General features: G+C 32.0%; 1 protein-coding gene across 1 annotated transcript in view; it reads right to left on the bottom strand.

The window, feature by feature from the left end:
* Positions 1-19,582, bottom strand: part of CSMD3 (CUB and Sushi multiple domains 3) — a 181,752-nt gene that overhangs the window by 114,566 nt on the left and 47,604 nt on the right. The window contains exons 8-14 of the mRNA XM_008578674.1: positions 16,985-17,103; positions 15,580-15,649; positions 10,842-10,958; positions 6,335-6,544; positions 4,220-4,408; positions 3,242-3,419; positions 2,149-2,294 (exon numbers count right to left, since the gene is read on the bottom strand). Of these exons, the coding sequence (XP_008576896.1) occupies positions 2,149-2,294; positions 3,242-3,419; positions 4,220-4,408; positions 6,335-6,544; positions 10,842-10,958; positions 15,580-15,649; positions 16,985-17,103 (1,029 nt within the window). The remainder of the gene's footprint in view (positions 1-2,148; positions 2,295-3,241; positions 3,420-4,219; positions 4,409-6,334; positions 6,545-10,841; positions 10,959-15,579; positions 15,650-16,984; positions 17,104-19,582) is intronic.

The raw sequence follows: 19,582 nt of genomic DNA, 5'->3' as shown, positions 1-19,582 counted from the left end.
CCTCTAATTGGACAACTGCTTCTTCCCACCCCCTCACGCCATCTTCACCCCATCCTCGCCCGATTCCCCTATATAAGCCCCAGTGCCTTTTCAATAAACGGAGTTCTGGCTTTGACCACTCTCCTGGCTCGGTGGTGTTCTTTCTCGGCCCCCGGGGAGGAAGGTCCTGGGGGGGAAGGGCCGTGCCAGCGACACTCATCATCCCGCTCAGCCCCACAAGGGACCCCCGGCTGGACCGGGGTCTCTTCCCGCTCGGTTTTGTCGGCCTCTGGCTCAGGGAGGCCCGACAATTTTGGAAGAGAATATATGTATACACTCACTATGTATCTATGTAAATCCGCATTCATAATTTGGTTGCATGTATGCATATATTCTGTCATTCATATATTTTCTATATGAATACACACATACACACACACACGGACATCTTTTCCTCTGACAATATTTTCCCTTCAAAATGTCCCCTAAATTTTATAATAATTACAAACTCCCTATAGAGTCATCTTATGGATATTTATAGTCCATCAATGAATAGTCCCTTCTTTGTGACTTGTGCAGGCAGGACACAAAACAATAAAATTTGGCAGGGATTCATGAAGAAAGAAAATGTACAAAATACAGTTCAATGACTAATTTATCTTTTGACTTTAATGATTATTTATTGATTCCTAGTTATGATTTTCTATCAAAGTAATACTGCTATGATTGCAGTCTTAGGTTGTATCTACACATTGCCAGCATCAATAATCAATTTAGTAGAAAAAACAAATAAGGCATTATAAAAACAAACAGCCTGAATAAATGTTGTCTGACTGGACAGCCCACTTTCTAGTTGGCTGTGCTAGAGTGCACATACAGCACCAGTGGCTGTGGGTCCCTATAGAGGCACTAATTAAATACCATCTATCTGGCTGACAAGTGCTCAGATTGAGCAACTCAAATATTTTATGGTCAATTCTCTGCCTATTTCTAGACCCAATGTGCTTTAAATATCTTTGAACACAATTACATTTGCCTTACTGTATATATCATAGAATATGAGCTTTGAGTATCAAATATTTTATTACTTTGTGTTAAAAAGATGAAACATTATATGTTATCAAATTACAAAAAGAGAGGAGATCAAATGTCAACACAAAGAAATGATTAGATTTTGTAATGATGAATATGCTAATTATCTTGGCTTGGTCATTACACATCATACACAGGTATCAACTCTGTATCCCACAAATGTACATATCAATTATGTCTCAATTAAAAAAAGATGAAACATTAAATTGTGTATTAATGTAATGGAAAAAGCTCATGTCTATCTTTAAATTTTCATATAACTTTTGCAAATTTAATTGAATAGATTATTGATCCTGTGTAATATTCATGAAATTAGTCTGACAAAATTATATGAGGTGTTTTTATGGGACTACGACCATAGCAGATAAAAGGATGTAATCATTATAAAGAAACATTTTCTTATTTACAATGGAATATAATCAATTTGGATTAAAAGAAAAGTAAATTTAAAAAAAGGAAAAGAAAATCCACTGAATGTCCTTTCAAAAAGTTAACGTTATAAAGAGAGGGCCCAAAACAATTCTATACAAATAATAAAATTTAGAACTTTCATAAAATATACCACAGGAGAAAAAGCTAAGAACCAAATGATCTGGAATAGTCACTTAAAACCTAAGATTCTAGAATAGATACAGTTTTGAAACAAGAGTATAAATGAATGAGCAATGTGATCCAAAGCATAAAGATATTGGATGCTAATTTTAGAAAGATTCACAGCAGGCTGAATAAACATTTTGTCTAGAAAAAAAATCTATTGATGTATTAAAATTACATGCAGTAAGATATGAACAGCTGGTTCTCTTTTATTGGTTTCCATGCAAAAATGATTATTTTCCACTGGGTAATTACTGACTGATTTATTTCCTATATTCATTTGCTCGCATTTTAATGTCCCTAAATCTTAGAAGAGGTCATCCTTTGCAAGTAAATGTATTTGAAATGCTAAAGTTACTGTGATGATAAATGTGTCAAATTTTAATAACTTTTTAATCATTGGTTAAATATATATTACATTCAATTTTTCCAGGACAATTTAAGAAGCACCAAATGAAATAGAAATTCTTAGATAATACCAACCGTGATAACTGAGCACAAAAAAGCCACTTGTTGTGAAATCACTGTGGAATTTGATTAGAATCTGATTTGAAGTGCTGTAGACTGATTCCAAAGCAGTATTGCCACTGAACTGACCGATCTGAGGTGAGTTTTGGTCTGGTCCATCCCTATTAGATGGGGGCGGGGAAGGAGGAGATATTGAGATTGATTTTTTGGAAGACTTTTGCACCAACTTTAATAAAATTATTACATATACTATACTATGCTATAATATTTATTATATTATATTAATAATAAATATGCGGTACATTAAACAAGCTATTTGTGGCAAATCATATCGATATATTTTATGTCTATATTCTTGCTAACATATTTAATAATGTAAAGTACAAAAATAAAAAAATAAATCAATTTTACCTAAATGAAATACACTCATATAAGTTGTAATCAATATATTTTATTTGGTTTTTGACTAAAACTTAGATTCTCCTATGTGCTCGAGGTTTGCCCCCCTTTTATTTTCTTCAGCAGCAATCTTGAGAATTATAGACTATAAAAGTTAGAAAGACTCTCAAAATTCATACAGTATTTCTGTTAACCAATTGTCAGTTATTAATTCGGAGATTTTTTGATAATATATTTTTAATAATGATGTTAAAATATATTTTAAACAATAGATTTTAAATAAAGATGTTTCATTTAACAGAATAATAATATAATTATAATATTATATAATAAGTTATGATAGGAATTCAATAGTTAAATAGTTATGTTTGAATATAGGCTCTTAAATTACACTAGTTTTGTAAATGGAGAACTTTCTTGCTTTAAACTTACGCTTTTAACTCCCTGCTTTTGTACGTTAATTTAATAATATCTTTAAATCTTCTTTTCACCTATGAAGGTATTTTTTTCGATTTCATTGGGCAAATAAGCCAAAACCTATTTGTCTGGTTTGTCGCATGATGCAGAACACATACTGTCATCCTGTTACTTACACTAACTCATATATCAGATGGCAATTTGTAACAGAGGATTGTGATATATTTTCAGTCCTACCTTGTTTCACGGATACATATAGTTGAATCAATCAATAACAGTGGTCCTGGCTTACCATACAGTAATAAAATCATAGATTGGTTCTGTTTGAAGGACAGTAAAATTGATGTAGATTCCGTTCCCAGGGGGTACTCTTACAAGCCAAAAACAATCTTGGAAGTTAGGATATTCGTCAGGGTACCCAGGAGAATAAATGGTGCCATTCATTGCAGTTATATTGCCACCACAAAGAGCTACAGAAAAAGGCACAAAACAAAATGTTAAAAAAAAATAAAACAAAAACAAAAATAAAATGACCTGACTATAGCAAAAAGGCAAACTTTTCATATCTCTTAAGCAGTATAAAAATACATGTTTTGTGTTTTTATCTGATTTGAAGTTATAAAATGCAGATGGCAACGATGCAGGAGTATATCAATTTGCATTTTTCTGTATAAGGTAGGCACATAGTTAATATTAACAATCACTACATTAGTATGTAACATTGCCTTCTGTTTTTCAAAATACTTTATATCAATGTAAACACTAACTTCTATTTGCCTCGCATCATGCATGTGTGTGTATATATAGCCTTATAAGAGGTTCAAGGCCTTTTTATTTAAACGTGTTTTTTTCTATGGGATTAGACTCAGGAGGGCTGACTAGAGGTGCCCAGCTCTCTCCTCTGATGTAAAAGGGTTTTCTGGAGGAAAGAAACATAAATTCAGTAGCAGTTTTTAGATTATTGGTTTATATAAGAATGACTATTACACACACACACACATGCACACATATTAAAGAAGTTGTAAAGTGTTAACTTTATTTTCACTACAAATAGGAAAGGTCAGGACTCCTGCCAATAATAAAAATCAGTTATTCATTATGAAGTCTTATGGTTTTTGTCTGGTTTTTTAACATGGTTTTTCAACTGATAGAGAGCCTCTATATTTAGCATATTATTGGTTAGAAAAGGAAGGCAAGGCAGAGTGCCAAAACAAGAATTATTAAACACAGCTGATATCGCCTAAAAGATAGCTTCCAGTTAGAAGCATACCTTCACACCTTGGAAGTGGATGATTCCAATTACGACTGACTCCATGAAGGCATGTGAGAGCTGAATTTCCAATTAATGTGTATCCTGGGAAACATTCAAATGAAATGGTTTGACCCACAGTAAAATCATTGCCAATTACAAAACCATTTCGAAACGGGCGTGGGTCAGGACAGCTTTGCAACTGATAAGCTGGAAAAAAAGAGAAATAAAGACATTTTTCCTTTCTGAATTCCTGCGACCACAGATGATACTATATGTAACTTACAAATATATGTCATGCTGCTTGTAGTTGGTTATAAATAGTAACAGGTTTATGATAAATGTTGTCAATGATAATGTGATATGAATTTTATCTCATGTCTACAGTTTTCACAATTAAAATATTAGCACAATTCATAAAATACATTCGATTTCTTCATCCACTTGTGTAACCTGTCAAAATCATCAGCTTTAATGAAAATATAAAGTCCACTTACAGCCACAATTTTTTTTTTTCTTTTTTTTTGTCTTTTGTCTTTTTCCGTGTCCGGCAACGGATCGCAACCCTCAGTGTTGCCCCTGTACCGGACCGGGGACCGGCAACGGGATTGCAACCCTCGGTGCCGCTCCCGCGCCTCGCTCAGCCAGTGAGCGGGAACCGGTCTGTATGTGGGATCCGAACCCTCGGGCGGGAGCGCCGCCGCGCTTCCCAAGCGGCGCACTCATCCAGTGCGCCACTGGGCCAGCCCCTTACAGCCACAATTTTAATCAAACATATTTGATTCCCTTACACAGAATGCAATTGTCTCTTGGTTATGTTGTATGTACACAGGATAAAATAAGCCTAATTCTGAGCCCTTCGAATACTTTTTTCTTTAGGAATTGTTTTCTAAAAGAATCAAACTACAGTATTCCTTTGTTGTGTTTCTCCAAGGAAGTTATTTAGTAAAATAAAGTACTAAGAAAAAAAAATCCCTTCCAATATAAAATAAACTTGTACTTTAGTTATTTTATTCTTGTCACTGCAGTATAACTGCCTGTTTAGTTGTTTATACACCTCTTATTCTACATTCCGTATGAGATCAAAGTTCCCTGTTCGTTTTGCTTATCATTGTATCCTAAAACATTTGCCCATTGCCTTTCACATAGAAGATGCTTAATAAACAATGCTGAACGAATTTTGAACTTATGAACAGGGTATAACTCATATAATACAGATATTTGGAACTTTATTATTAAGAAGTTTAAAATTAAATTCTAACAAATAAAATTTAAACTGCTCAGAATTAGAAACTACTTTACTAATGACCATTACAATTCTATTTTCCCCAAATCAAAAAAATATGAAATTGAATAAACTATCATGTTGTTTATTACAATAGAATCCAATTTTTACAACTAGATTACAGAATTATGAACAAATTCTTTTAAAATGTTAAGTGCATTTATTCTTAATCTGACATTTTCATTTAAATTAATATTCCACACAAAAAATATAAAAAAAAACAATATAGTTCTCATTCCAGCTTAAGGCAAATGTGTATCATTTGATCATCAGGAGTTGGAATATGTTATTTTGTTTAATAAACCCTTTAATTTTCACTCATATTTAACAGACAATTTTGAATAGGACAGGACTCATAGACAAATGTATAATTTCGTGATAATTTATACAATATTTTACCCTTATATGCTTTTTGGTTTAATAAGGAAGTATAGAAAATAAGTACTAAATGTTCAGGAGAAAAGTTCCCATTTTACTATAATATTCTACACAGGACTCAACAAGCCTAATACTGTTGCCAGTAATAACACTAGTTTTCTGTAGAAGTATAAACTTAATTGCTTACTATGTATTTTTCTAAAATTCAAAAGTTCTTAAAGTCTAACTACAAAATCAACCCAAAATAATGTTGACTCTGTGAATCTATATAAATTAACCTATTTCTTTAAAATGCCATTAGTTCAACTACATAAATGCAATAAAAGAAGAAACTCTTCCTAATTGAAGCTTGACTTGGTTTAACTTTCTCTCTGTTTCTAAAACAGAATATAGAAAATATTAAGATTTAGTTAAATATTTCTAATATCTGATTTGGGGTTAAATAAGCTTTCACTTTTAATTATTCCTCTCACCTTGATATACAATATGAAACCCTTGTTTGTTTTGTGAATAGTCACTGTGAAAATATAAGCTGGTTTCATGAGTCGTGCTAAATAGGGAAGATGGTATTTGAGGACCACTAAGCCGACCAATAACAGTACTAGTTTCTGAGGATCCACTTCTTACTTCCAAATAATCATGTATGGTTTCAGTAGAAAAATTTACGAACTGGAGATGTACACCTAAGGAAGAAAAAACAAACAATGCTACTTTACCTTTTTACCAAATTAAACATAAACACACACAGGCAATCACATCAATGCACTTAGATATGTTTCCATTAATATTAGGGGTATACTCTCAAGGGCTGGGCCATGGCTTTGCTGTCTGTCCAGGACAATTAGCTTTGCTAAGGTTCAAAGTAAAAGAATGCTGCTCTCAAAAGTCCACAATTAGTTACAAGTAAAAATCTCTATCAGTGTGTTATAATGTTACCATGCTAAAACTGATCAAGAAAGTAGCTTTCATGTTCTTTAGTACCATTTAAAATTATATCGACCAATTTTTCGAATGTAGAAACCCACTTAATTTGTAATATGAGGGATGGCTGATTAACTCAGATGTTTAGAGCATGGTGCTGATAACACCAAGGACAAGGGTTCAATCCCTGTACCTACCAGCTGCCAAAAAAAAAAAAAGGAAAAAAACCAAAACCCGAAAAACACACAAAAATAGTTTGTATTATGTAAAAGGCCAATTTGAGGTCAAAAGTGACTGCAGACTTTTTCATATATTAACATAATCATATTCCACAATTGCATTAAATATTATTCATTTATAGGATATAAATTAACTTCTCAAAAATATTATTTATTTTGTATAATTTACAAGTGTGCTCTTTTAGTGTTTGCTTGTCAGAAGATAATGATGAATTTTATGTAATAGTCTCAATAAAATCTAGTCATCATTGTTATATGTGGTCATATTGCAACGTAGTCTCATCATCATTATAAGCATGATTAAAATATGAGACAGCGAAATGTCTCTGGGATAGAATAATAAAAGTATGTTTACTTAATTCACTTAATATTCAATTTTAGTGAATTTGATGTTGTTCTTACTACTGCCATTCTCCAAATTGTTAATAATAAAATCTGACATTTATTGTTTCCTCTTATTAGACACTGTTTTAAATGATTTATAAATGCTAACTTATTTGATGCTCATAGTTACTAAGAGAATGAGAAAACTGAGGCACAGCAAAGCAAAACATGCCAAATTTACACAGTTACCTAGTAGATCTGAAATGCACACTCACACATTCTGACTCAAACTTTTGCTATTAATAACTATACTGGGACTCCCAAGTGAGTTGTATTTTATTACTAAATAATTAAAAAATCCATAAATAAATAAAAAGGAAATATTAAAAATATGCTTTAAAATATTAAACAAGTTTCTGTAAAGTCAGATTAATTTCTTAGAACTTTGGACTTGTTACCTTAATATGTGAGGTTCTAAGATGGGCATATTTTTAGTAAAATTTACCCAATATCCCTCATTTTACAAATCACCTTGTTAATAATTGTTTCATACACCTGAAGAAATACTTTTTTTAACTATTGAGTTGTACTCATTCTTCTTTTCAAAAAATATACTTTTTTGAATACACTAGACCTAATATTTTATTTAACCAAAACTCAAAGAAAAGAGTGAGATTACTTAATTGTAATCAAATAAGAAACAGTCTCTTATGTTTTCATTTCTAAACTAAAGATGTATATTCTTCTCTTTTGGTTTTTAAAATCAAGAAATATTAGCAATTGGTAAGTTGAAGATGATATGACATTGACACTATAAAAATAGTTTTAATAATTTATTTTAAAATAATTTGTTTAGCTCCATAAGCAACATGGGAAGAGGTCTAAGTGTTTAATCAAAGACAGATAGAATATCATTCAAATCTATTTTTAAAATCTATATATTTATTCAAATATATTTTTCATTTACATCAGTACTCTCTTTTTGTCAATGGACATAGAATTTAACTACCACTTCAATCTTAGGGATTCCATGTTGTAACCAAAATGATCCTCATTAGAAGGTCTCCCAGAATTCTCTCTCAGTAGTCTCCTGTTCTTCCAAAACCTCAGGCCACAGTGTCCAGGATTATTGAATTTCTTTAGCTTTCTCAACGGCATCTTTCCATGTGTTACTCTGTTTACCTAGAATTTCTTTCATGTTCCTTACACGCTGACCCTCTTTGTTGGGCTGGCTGTTACTTGCCTTTAAAACCATAGTTCATACTGTATTGTATATTGATAAATTAAAATTTAAAAAAATAAAATAAAACCATAGTTCAGGGATTACTTCCTTGGAAAGATGTTTCTGTATTTCCAGTAGTAAGCTAATGTCTGTTATAAGTACAATTCTATACTCTCTTATTACACTTTATTGTAATAGCACATTTTACTATCTCGTAACTGACTGTGATTTATTTGCAGAAAAGTACAAAGTCTGTTTTATCATATATTTTATCTCTAGCATTTAGCACAGTATCTGGAGTATAATATATATTCAGTAAACAATTGTGAAAACTCTGAGTTATCTGTTAATTTATGTAAAACATCTAAAATGTATTAATAATATGAGGCTGTATATACATATTAGGTAGTAAGATACCTAAGTTCAGTCCTCAATAAGGGAGATAGTTCAGAATTTTTTTAATTGTTCTAAATCCAACTGGTTTGTGCTTCAATGAGGGTCTAATCATCCTAGTCTAGTGTAATTTAATGAACAATTCTAACCTTAGTCTAGTGCTTCTTTCTGTGCATTTACAAATTCACAGAATCTAAGAAAGCTGTAAGAGAACATGTTGGTGATATAAGGATAAAAATAATTAACTAAGTGCAATATATATATATGTATATGTATATAATGTAAAATTAGTATATCCCAAACACTGAGAATTGTATCATATTAGACTTGGGAAGATATTAGGTCTATATAAGTACTTGAAAGTAACAATAGAAATGTGTACCATTTTCATCTGTAAAATCTGATTTATTAACAAAGAAAATGGAATGGATTCAGTAGACTTCCAGAAAATAATTTATGTATGTACTACTTCATTATAGCAACAAGAGTTAAAAAACAATTATACATGAAATTTATTATTGCTACAAATATCTAACTCAGGCTATATCTATATATATGAACAGTAAATATCATAATCAACCTATCTATATTTATATGTTAATCTAGTTAATTACAAAATGCCCCTGCACATGTTTCATGCGAATATAAATTATTATAGCCATTGTAGAAAATAGTATGGAGATTACTCGAAATTTAAAAATAGAACTACCATATGTTCCAGCATATACATCAAAAGGATATATATGTGCATATATGTGTACAGGGTATATATCCAAAGGAAATGGAATCATATGTCAAAGAGATATTTGCACTCCTATATTCATTGCAGCATTACTCAAACAGCCAAGATATGGAATCAACCTAAGTATCCATCAATGGATGAATAAATTTAAAAATGTGGTATACATATACAGTGGCATACTATTCAGCCTTAAAAAAGAAGGAAATCCTGGGTCGGCCCAGTGGCGTACTGCTACAGTGCACGGCTTGGGAGCGCGGCGGCGCTCCCGCCGAGGATTCGGATCCCACATACAGACCGGTTCCCGCTCACTGGCTGAGCGAGGGGCGGGTGCAGCACCGAGGGTTGCGATCCCGTTGCCAGTCCCAGTCCGGTGCGGGCGCGACACTGAGGGTTGCGGTCCGTTGCCGGACACGAAAAAAGACAAAAAGGAAAAAAAAAAAAGAAGGAAATCCTGTCATTTACAATAACAGGGATGAACCTGGAGAACATTACGTTAGATGAAATAAGCCAGGCATACAGAAGACAAATACCACATGATGCCAATCATATGTGGAATCTAAAAAAGCTGAACTCATGGAAGTAGAGAGATGAACGGTGGTTATAAGAGGCTGGGGTAGGGGGTGGGAGTGGGGGGACTGAGAGACGTCGGTCAAAGTGTACAAAGTTTTAGTTGACAGGAGAAACAAGTTCAAGAGTTATATTGTACAATATGGTGACTATAGTTAATGTATTGTGATTTTGAAAGTTGCTAAGAGAGATTGTAAGTGATCTCACTACAAAAAATAACTATGTGAAGTAATGCATGTTAAATAGGTTAATTTAGCCATTTCACAATGTATAAATATTTCAAAACATCTCTCATATACTAAAAATACATATAACTTTTATCTGTCAATTAAAAATAATAAATAAATTAGAAAAAAAAACACCCATATGCTTTCAATTATCCAAGTACTCCCAGCGAAATGTGTTTGGCTTAAGCAATAATTATTCAAATTTCACTTTTTCATAATAGTATATACTCCAAAACTAAACTGTAATTTGTGAATATTTTAAAATTTCTTATTAGACATTGATAATCCTTCTTAAGGATACATTAATAAATATCAAAAGCTCTTTCATGTGTTTAATATACATACCAAAACCTATGGGCAGCTTTATTGTCCATGTACAATCTAAACTGCTGGGGTAGTTTCCAGGAAACCCAGGACTGAGGATCACACCACTGAAATCTGACATAGCACCACCACACTGAGCTGCAAAATAATAGAGGTTCCATGTAAACCAGAGTAGTGCAATAACTTGCTGTATTAAAGACATACTGAAATAATTTCAAGTTTTCATCAAGTCTCTGAGTTAAAACTGACATAAATTTGAACAGTTAACTCTCGTTCACAATACACTAGTAATCAAAAAGTATAGTCAATTGGCAATACATTTTCTAAAACAGTAGAGGAAAGACATCTTCCTTCCTAGAAATAATTGCAAGGTAATCAATTATTGCACAGCAAGTAACAGCTCACATGCAGTTAATACAATCAAAAAAAGAAGTCACGTCTTTTTCCATAGTAGGCAGTTTATTTCTCTTCCTCAATTTTTCTAGTGATGTTTCAATCATTCCAAAGATGATATAATCTAGAGTAAAGTCAAGCCAACTATTTCAGCTCTAAGTACTAAAGAGGGTATAATTTTTACAACCTTCCTTCTTTTCCATTTTTTTGTGAGAAGGCTGAATAAAGAATTTTAAGAAAAATATTGGTTTCCATTTGTAATATGTGAGGGATTCATATATCACACATGAGAGACGACCTTATTTTATCCTAAAAGAATCCAGACAAAAATTTGAATATAAATAAGTAAAAAGATGCATGCAAATTTGAGAATTTAGGCAGAATTTATAATTGTGCTTGCTTCAGAATTCCTATTATCCCTGTTATTGATAAGGTAAGGAAAAATTATAAAAACAGAAAATTACTCATTTTCTTTGTATTTTAGAATACAGAGAGCAATTGTATTTTAGAAGACCATTCTTTCCCCTGAATGTACATTTTTATCATTTCTCTTAAAAGGACTGTAAATGCATGTCTGTTAATGGTTGGGTAAAGAATCAAATTTTATGACTGCAAATCAAGTTCAGAACTTACCTGTACAGAACACTTATTTGCAAATTCATTAATTTATTTCTTGTTAAGAGTAGCAACAGATAAATACTCAAACTTCAGGTTATGTGGAATAAAGGAAAATTCAGTAGGAATTTTAGCAGTGTTCTGTACAATATTAAATAACCAGTCTGACAGCTACCTTTTACTATGTGAACTGAATAAATTATGTATCAAGCAGATTTTACTAGGGAAATACATATGATCTTGGAGTCAACCTGCATATAAACCTTTCTTTCAGACTTGTGATTCTCACCAAGCTTTAAAGATACACCTCTATACTTTTCCATCCTTCTGAAATCTCAGTTCATCCATCCTTAAAACCAAAGGAGTTTTCAACATATATCCCTTATTAATGTTCATCAAGTTATTTTTCTAAAATTTAACTTTGTACATATATTTATCACAAAATCTGATAATCAGTTGTAAAGAAAATACTTTGAAAATCAAAATATTTCTAATTTTGTAAATCAAAATATTTTTGATTTTGTTTCTGGCAAGACTGCATTTGTAGTTTTGTTTTGCTTTATCTGACCTTTACTTTCTTGCCCCGCATTTCCAAGTCTTTGAGCTGCTCATTGTCCTAATTCCTCTACTTTCCATCTCTTTTGATATGATCTGAAAATTCAGTCCTCTGCATTGCCCATCCCTCCTTTCAGAGTGAAAATCCCAAAATCAAAGGAGGAAGAAAGAAAGAGAATAAAGAGTAAACAGATAATGAAGAACGAAGAAAAAGAATGGCAAATTATGAAAGACATATGAATAAGGACACCAAAAAATGCATCTGCCTTCAGCAATGCATTCACGGCTGTTTCCTCATTTCCTCTGCAGTCTCACACTCTCCTATGCCTTGAATGACAATTCTGTTGTTAGGGACCCAAACATACCTTAGTTCTTCAAAATAAGATCACCTATGTTTCTTCTTTCTTATTTTTCTCTAATATACAAAATCTCATATAAATTCTTCTTTCTTCCATCAGAATATCTGGCAGATGGCTTATTTTCCAGTTCACAGGGCTGTAGCCTTGTTGCCTGATAACTAGTGTTTTAAGACACTGTCGGAATCAGCCTCTCGCCTTCAGTTTTTCCTAACAATATGGCCATTGCATCACTTCAAATATTTTTATTTTCTACCAATTGTAGTACAAGCTTATTGTTCAAAATTTGTGAAATACAGAAAGAGTAAAAAGGAAATAAAAATACCCTCTAATTCCACCACCCACATACAATCTGTTCGGATCCTTTTTTTCTGCATACAAAAAAAAAGCCTCATGAAAGCACTATGTGCACACAAACATATGTATATATGTATATACATTTTTTTGCATACATATCTACAGTATACACACACACATATATACATATTTCATTAAAGCATACCTCTTACCATTTGCTTAGAATTTTACCTAAGTATGTTAATCATGTCACTGGATATAACTGTTTAAAAGCTTTAATAACTATTGCCGAATTGCTTTCAGAAAGTGGTACCAATTTAAATACCATATACATATGCATATGATAAAAATAAGATCATACTGTGAATTGTTTTTATATTTAACTAGAAATTGTAAACATTGTCCATCTTATTAAATATTCCATTATAATGTTCATGTGGGGTTTTATTGCAAGTGTATTCCTTATTTTTGGACCCTTAGGTTATTGCTTGATTTTCACTATACTAGCTATCACTCTGAGTGTCTCTCATGTGTTCCAGGTCCAAGGCTAAACACTTTCAACACGTTCTTTCACTTAATCCTCACAATATACCTGTAAGGCAAATATTATTATCCCATTTAATAGGTAAGAAAACAGAAACTCAAGGAATAATACATTTTCCATACATAGCAATTGTACCTCAAGCTGAAATTTGAATATACATCTATTGGACATCAAAATCTGATAAATATTCCTGGTGGTTTTATAACAATTCATCCTACATAATAAAACAAAATTTTAGTTTAATTTTATTAAAATATCACTTCCATTTAATATTTGTCTTGTCAACAGTATACAATGGAAATGCGTAGTTAATCAAAATGCAATACTTTACCAAAAATATTAGTAATTTTTTTAAGAATAATAATTGATTCAGGCAATATAACAAGATGAAAACTGTCATATAATAGTGAGGTTATATTTAAATTGGTACCACCTTCTTAAAGCAATTTGACAATATTTATGAAAGGTTTTAAACAATTATATCCAGTGACATAATTAATCTACTTAGGTAAAATTCTAAGCAAACAGTAAGAAGTATGCTATAATGAAATACGAGGTATGTTCATAATGAAGTCATATGAAAAATACTTATAATTGTGTTATTTATAATATCAAGTAACAAAAAATGAAACTCTAACAAAAAGGAAATAACTACATAAGAAGTTAATTAAGGTTAAATGAGGTCATAAGTATAAGGCCCTAGTTCAATAAGACTGGTGTCCTCATAAGAAGAGGAAGAGACATAAGGAGTGTGGGTGCACAGAGAAGAGAACATGTGAAGACACAGGGAGGACATACTATCTACAAGCCAAGGAGAAAGGCCTTTATAAGAAAACAACCTGCCAGCACTTTGTTCTTGGAATTCTAGCTTCCAGAACTGTGAGAAAATAAATTTCCATAGTTTAAGCCACTTAGTCTGAAGAATTCTGTTATGGCAGCCAAGCTGACCAAAACAATACAGGAATGGTCATTGTATGGAGGTAATTCACACAAGTCATGAAATTTTTTTGTTTGTGTGTTTTGTTTTGTTTTTTTGTGACCGGTAAGGGGATCGTAACCCTTGGCTTGGTGTCCACCGCGCTCAGCCAGTGAGTGCACCAGCCATCCCCACATAGGATCCGAACCCGCGGCACTCCCAGCGCCGCACTCTCCCGAGTGAGCCACAGGGCCAGCCCTTGTCTGTGTTCTTTATTCCACCCAGAAAGGGCTGTCTGCATCCATATGCCTTATTTACACATACTACCCAAAATTCTGTGTAAACCTTATTAGCTGACTTTTTCCCAGTGACTTCAGTCAACACCAGTCTCACTTTTCTGAAATTTGCTTATGTAGTTAACAGTATAATTTAATCATTCTGTAATCAATTCATTGCTTGTATTTATACCACTTTAAATGCTAATGTATGCTTTAAAGACAGGGATCATACCTCACATTGCTTTTTCATATTCTGCAGGACCAGTATATTAATGGTTGCATACAGACAACAAAAATGAGGAAGAGAAAAAAATTAAAGAGTGAATAGAAATAATTTGAAAGCAGCACTATGATAGGGTAAAAACTTGGGACAATACTTTTAAAGTACCTTTTGACATATTCTGTACCTTGATTGCCTGTCACCACTGAAGACATCTCATAGGGTGTCTTTCCCTTTGGTAGATTTTTTTCAGATTCCTTATCTATTCTGGCTCAATAATATGCAATAGAATATTTACTCATTTTTCTAATTTACGGGTATTTTTATCATTTAATACTGAGAAAATTCTCTAGAAATAAAAAAATCTAGTACTTTCAATTTCTACAGTTTAAAGTCATACATTGATATTAAAGTTTAAAGTAAAAATTTGTAATTAAAAATTTTTACAAAGATGTAAAATATTTATCTCAAAATATCATTGCCATAAGACCTGGAAAAAGACAAGGGTCTATTTATATACATTATATACAGGGTGTACCTTCAAAATTTGATGAAACTTGCATGATTTAGAGTCTCTTAACTTACCCAAACAAATGGGGATTGGATAATTCCATCTTCTTACTGGTCCAGGCATACATGTTATGTGAGAATGACCCTATATAAATAAGACAATGCAGGTCAGTACGCATTTATAAAAAGTCTAAATTAAATATAGTATGGTGAATGATTATTACAAAAACAAGCTTAAATATGTATTGTCATTATATATATATATTCACTTTTACTGGTAATCTTATTATGACTAAAAATAAAAAAAAAAGGTAATTATATATACTTGTGGCAAATGTAGAAATTACAGAGTCCTGGGGGGGGGAATAAGACCATATCATATTAAAATTGTGGTTTTTGTTATTGTCCTATCAAAAAATGTTCTAATAAGATACTGCAATGATCATACAAGTGAAAAGGCCATATAAGTATGGTGAATGATTATTACAAAAACAAGCTTAAATATGTATTGTCATTATATATATATATATTCACTTTTACTGGTAATCTTATTATGACTAAAAATAAAAAAAAAGGTAATTATATATACTTGTGGCAAATGTAGAAATTACAGAGTCCTGGGGGGGGAATAAGACCATATCATATTAAAATTGTGTTTTTTGTTATTGTCCTATCAAAAAATGTTCTAATAAGATACTGCAATGATCATACAAGTGAAAAGGCCATATGCATAGTGTTTATAATCAATTGCTATAATATTAAAGGTGAAATAGGTTAAAGACGTTACATTAACATGTAAAATAGTTTCTCCCTCAATATTTTTTCTTAATTTTTTAATTGAACTATTCTTTAGAAAGATTTTTATGAGACCATGAACTTGAGACCCCCCCAAAAAAAAGACGTTACATTAACATGTAAAATAGTTTCTCCCTCAATATTTTTTCTTAATTTTTTAATTGGACTATTCTTTAGAAAGATTTTTATGAGACCATGAACTTGAGACCCTCAAAAAAAACCTTCAAAAGAGGATCAATATATATACATAAAATCAGAATATACATTGTGAATCCACTTCCTTAGCAAAATATATTTAGTGAATTTTCACTAATTTGGAGAATTTATTATCATGGAATGTTTCACTTAATGCATTATGCGGCACTTCATTTTTTTTTTTAATTCTAAAAATCCAGAGGTTTAATTGTCAAAATTCTGTGTACATAGGGACAACAGTGAAGTAAAAATTAATTTTGATTCAAAAATCATTTTTGGTTACTTCCAAACAAAACTAATTTAGTTAATTCCAGCAATTTCTCTCATGCTTATATTCTATTAACAAATTGAATATCCTTTTGGCTTAAGGCTAAACTGTGCAGGCCAAGATCAATATTGTTGTAAAACATGTGGATTATCAATCATTGATCTGTTAAAATATTCTGAAAGGGCAGTGAAAATCAAAACTGTAATTTTAAAACAGACTTACCTGAAGAGAATAGCCTTGATCACACTGGAAGGAAACCACATCACCAACCATATATCTGTCTCCGATTTTAATTCCACTGCTAGGTGTTTGTGGTTCAGGACAGGAATCCAAACCAATTGCTACAAATATTTAATGATAATAATCTATGTAACTTTCAAATAATGGATGCTTAAATTATGCATATTAAGTTGCCAAAATTGAATACTGCTATTGTATCAAGATAGATTTTACATCAAGACATTGAGAATTTTCTGTAAAGAAGATTTAGCTGTAGATGTTAAGAGTAATATGCATTGAACTCTGTTATAAAACTATATCCTTTGAATTTCTGTTACCAACCAATAAATAGCTGCGTGATTATACTCGTACAGTACTTAAATTCTTTAACCCTAGGCCAAACTGTCTTCTACTGCAAAACAAAAATTTCCAAAAAGAATATAAAATTTCTAAGAAGAAAATCCCTGAATGAAAAATAAATATAATAATTTATTTTGAAAATAATGAAATACTATTTGTAAGACATTCTTAATAAAATGAGTGAAAATAACTTGCTATTTTGTCTCCATTGCCTGCCTCCTTCTTTCATACAGAATGAGCTTTTCAATTCATGAGGTATACTCTGATGTAGTTATTACATTTAAAATTTTTAAAATGTAAATGGGAATTTTTTCTCCAAAGATACTATAATCAGAAAGGAAAAAAAAACATGTGTCTCATTGACACCTGGGAAATATTATGTAACACTTGAATTTAGTTTTTTCTGAGGTAGGTAGAGAATGATATAATTCAAAACATTTCCATCATCTTTACATTAAGATTTTATTTTTCAACAAATAAGAATAAAAACATAGTAAATGTAAAACATCTTCCTGAAATGATTCATTCAAAACCTAAACAAATTGCTTGATTTTGCCAAAACATTTTGTCAAATGTGACTCTTATTAAAAACTTTTTATCGCCAATAAAAGCTGTTTATTATTATTCATTCTTTGTAATTGGCATTTTGAAGCTAATCTAATGCATATTTAAATTGGTTAGAAGAGGTAAACACTCCAAAATCAGTGTGTGTGTGTGTGTGTGTGTGTGTGTGTGTGTGTGTGTATTTTAGTCCTAAAGTATGACAATGCCTCATCATTCCTTCACTCTTGACCAGGTCATTCCCCTCTGATAAATGCTCTGGTAGCATCACCATGTACTTTTTTGTTGTTGTTGTTGTTGTTGTTGTTGTTGTTGTTGTTGTTGTTGTTGTTGTTGTTGTTGTTGTTGTTGTTGTTGTTGTTGTTGTAGCACTTAAATAAACTGATAATGAATAAATAATTGTGTAATTGGTTATTTAATATTTATCTCCCCAAGAACTTAAATAAACTGATAATGAATAAATAATTGTGTAATTGGTTATTTAATATTTATCTCCCCTCTGAGAATGGCTGCTTCAAGGTATTAGTGTACAACACAGTGTCTTGAGAAGGAACTCAATAAACATTACTTGCCTGCATGAATGAATGGTTATGATAAAGACAGTGAATACCTACCTTGATTATTTCTTAATAAATATAAATATCTAATTTTGCAAATTAAAGATACTTTCATAACACAGCGGTTAGAGAAGCTTAACTCATACCAAATTGGGTGACATTTAAGGATAGAAAATGGCATAAAAGCAGTGACTTGGTAGGGTTGTGATTAGATTAGAAAATGTTAGTACAGAGCAGGAGTAAAGTGTTCATTTGATAATACATTTGAGGCAGTTCTGAATGAAATAAGGAGAGACTGTAGACTGGAATTCCAACACCCACTGCCTTCTAGGTCTCTAAGCATGCATCATGTTTCACAATTTTTAATTTTTTTTAACATTGAATTTATTGACCTAGGAAAAATTGGTTACCATTAAATTGTGCCCTGCTTTTAAAGTGTTAATGGTTTAAGTCTTGCTTCCCCTGCTAGACTGTGAAATCTGAGAAAAGAGATCAATTGTCTTTCATTTGTTTTTATCTCATTTAATACCCATTAATGGACCTCACATATTAAATTCATCTGATTTTGTAGAGCTCTTTTCAGGAATTACTGAATTTCAAAAAAGTGAGTTATGATATAAACATAGTCTTCTCAATATGATTTCACCTTCTCTTGGTACAATCTTAGTTTCTTGGGAGGCCTGAACAGTAAATTTATTACTCTTCACCATTAAGGTCATTTCTACAGTCATTCTTACCGGGAAGGCCAGATTTTGTACACATTTATTTCTCTTGCCTTTCTATCAAGAAATCCATTCATGGTCATATATACAACAACTATCAATATTCACCACGTGATTTCCTTCTCTGGGAGGAGGATAAATAAAACTATGTTACAGTGATACGTTATAATACTGAGACCATCATTTTTTTTTTTTTTTTTTTGTCTTTTTGTGTGTCTGGCAACGGATCGCAACCCTCAGTGTCGCCCCCGTACCGGACCGGGACCGGCAACGGGATCGCAACCCTCGGTGTTGCCCCCACGCCTCTCTCAGCCAGTGAGCGGGAACCGGTCTGTATGTGGGATCCGAACCCTCGGCGGGAGCGCCTCCGCGCTTCCCAAGAAGCGCACCAGTGCAGTGCA

Source organism: Galeopterus variegatus, unplaced genomic scaffold (genome assembly GCF_000696425.1).
Source record: "Galeopterus variegatus unplaced genomic scaffold, G_variegatus-3.0.2 Scaffold1739, whole genome shotgun sequence".
NCBI classification, from domain to species: Eukaryota; Metazoa; Chordata; class Mammalia; order Dermoptera; family Cynocephalidae; genus Galeopterus; species Galeopterus variegatus.
This window is presented reverse-complemented; position numbering and strand designations above follow the sequence as displayed.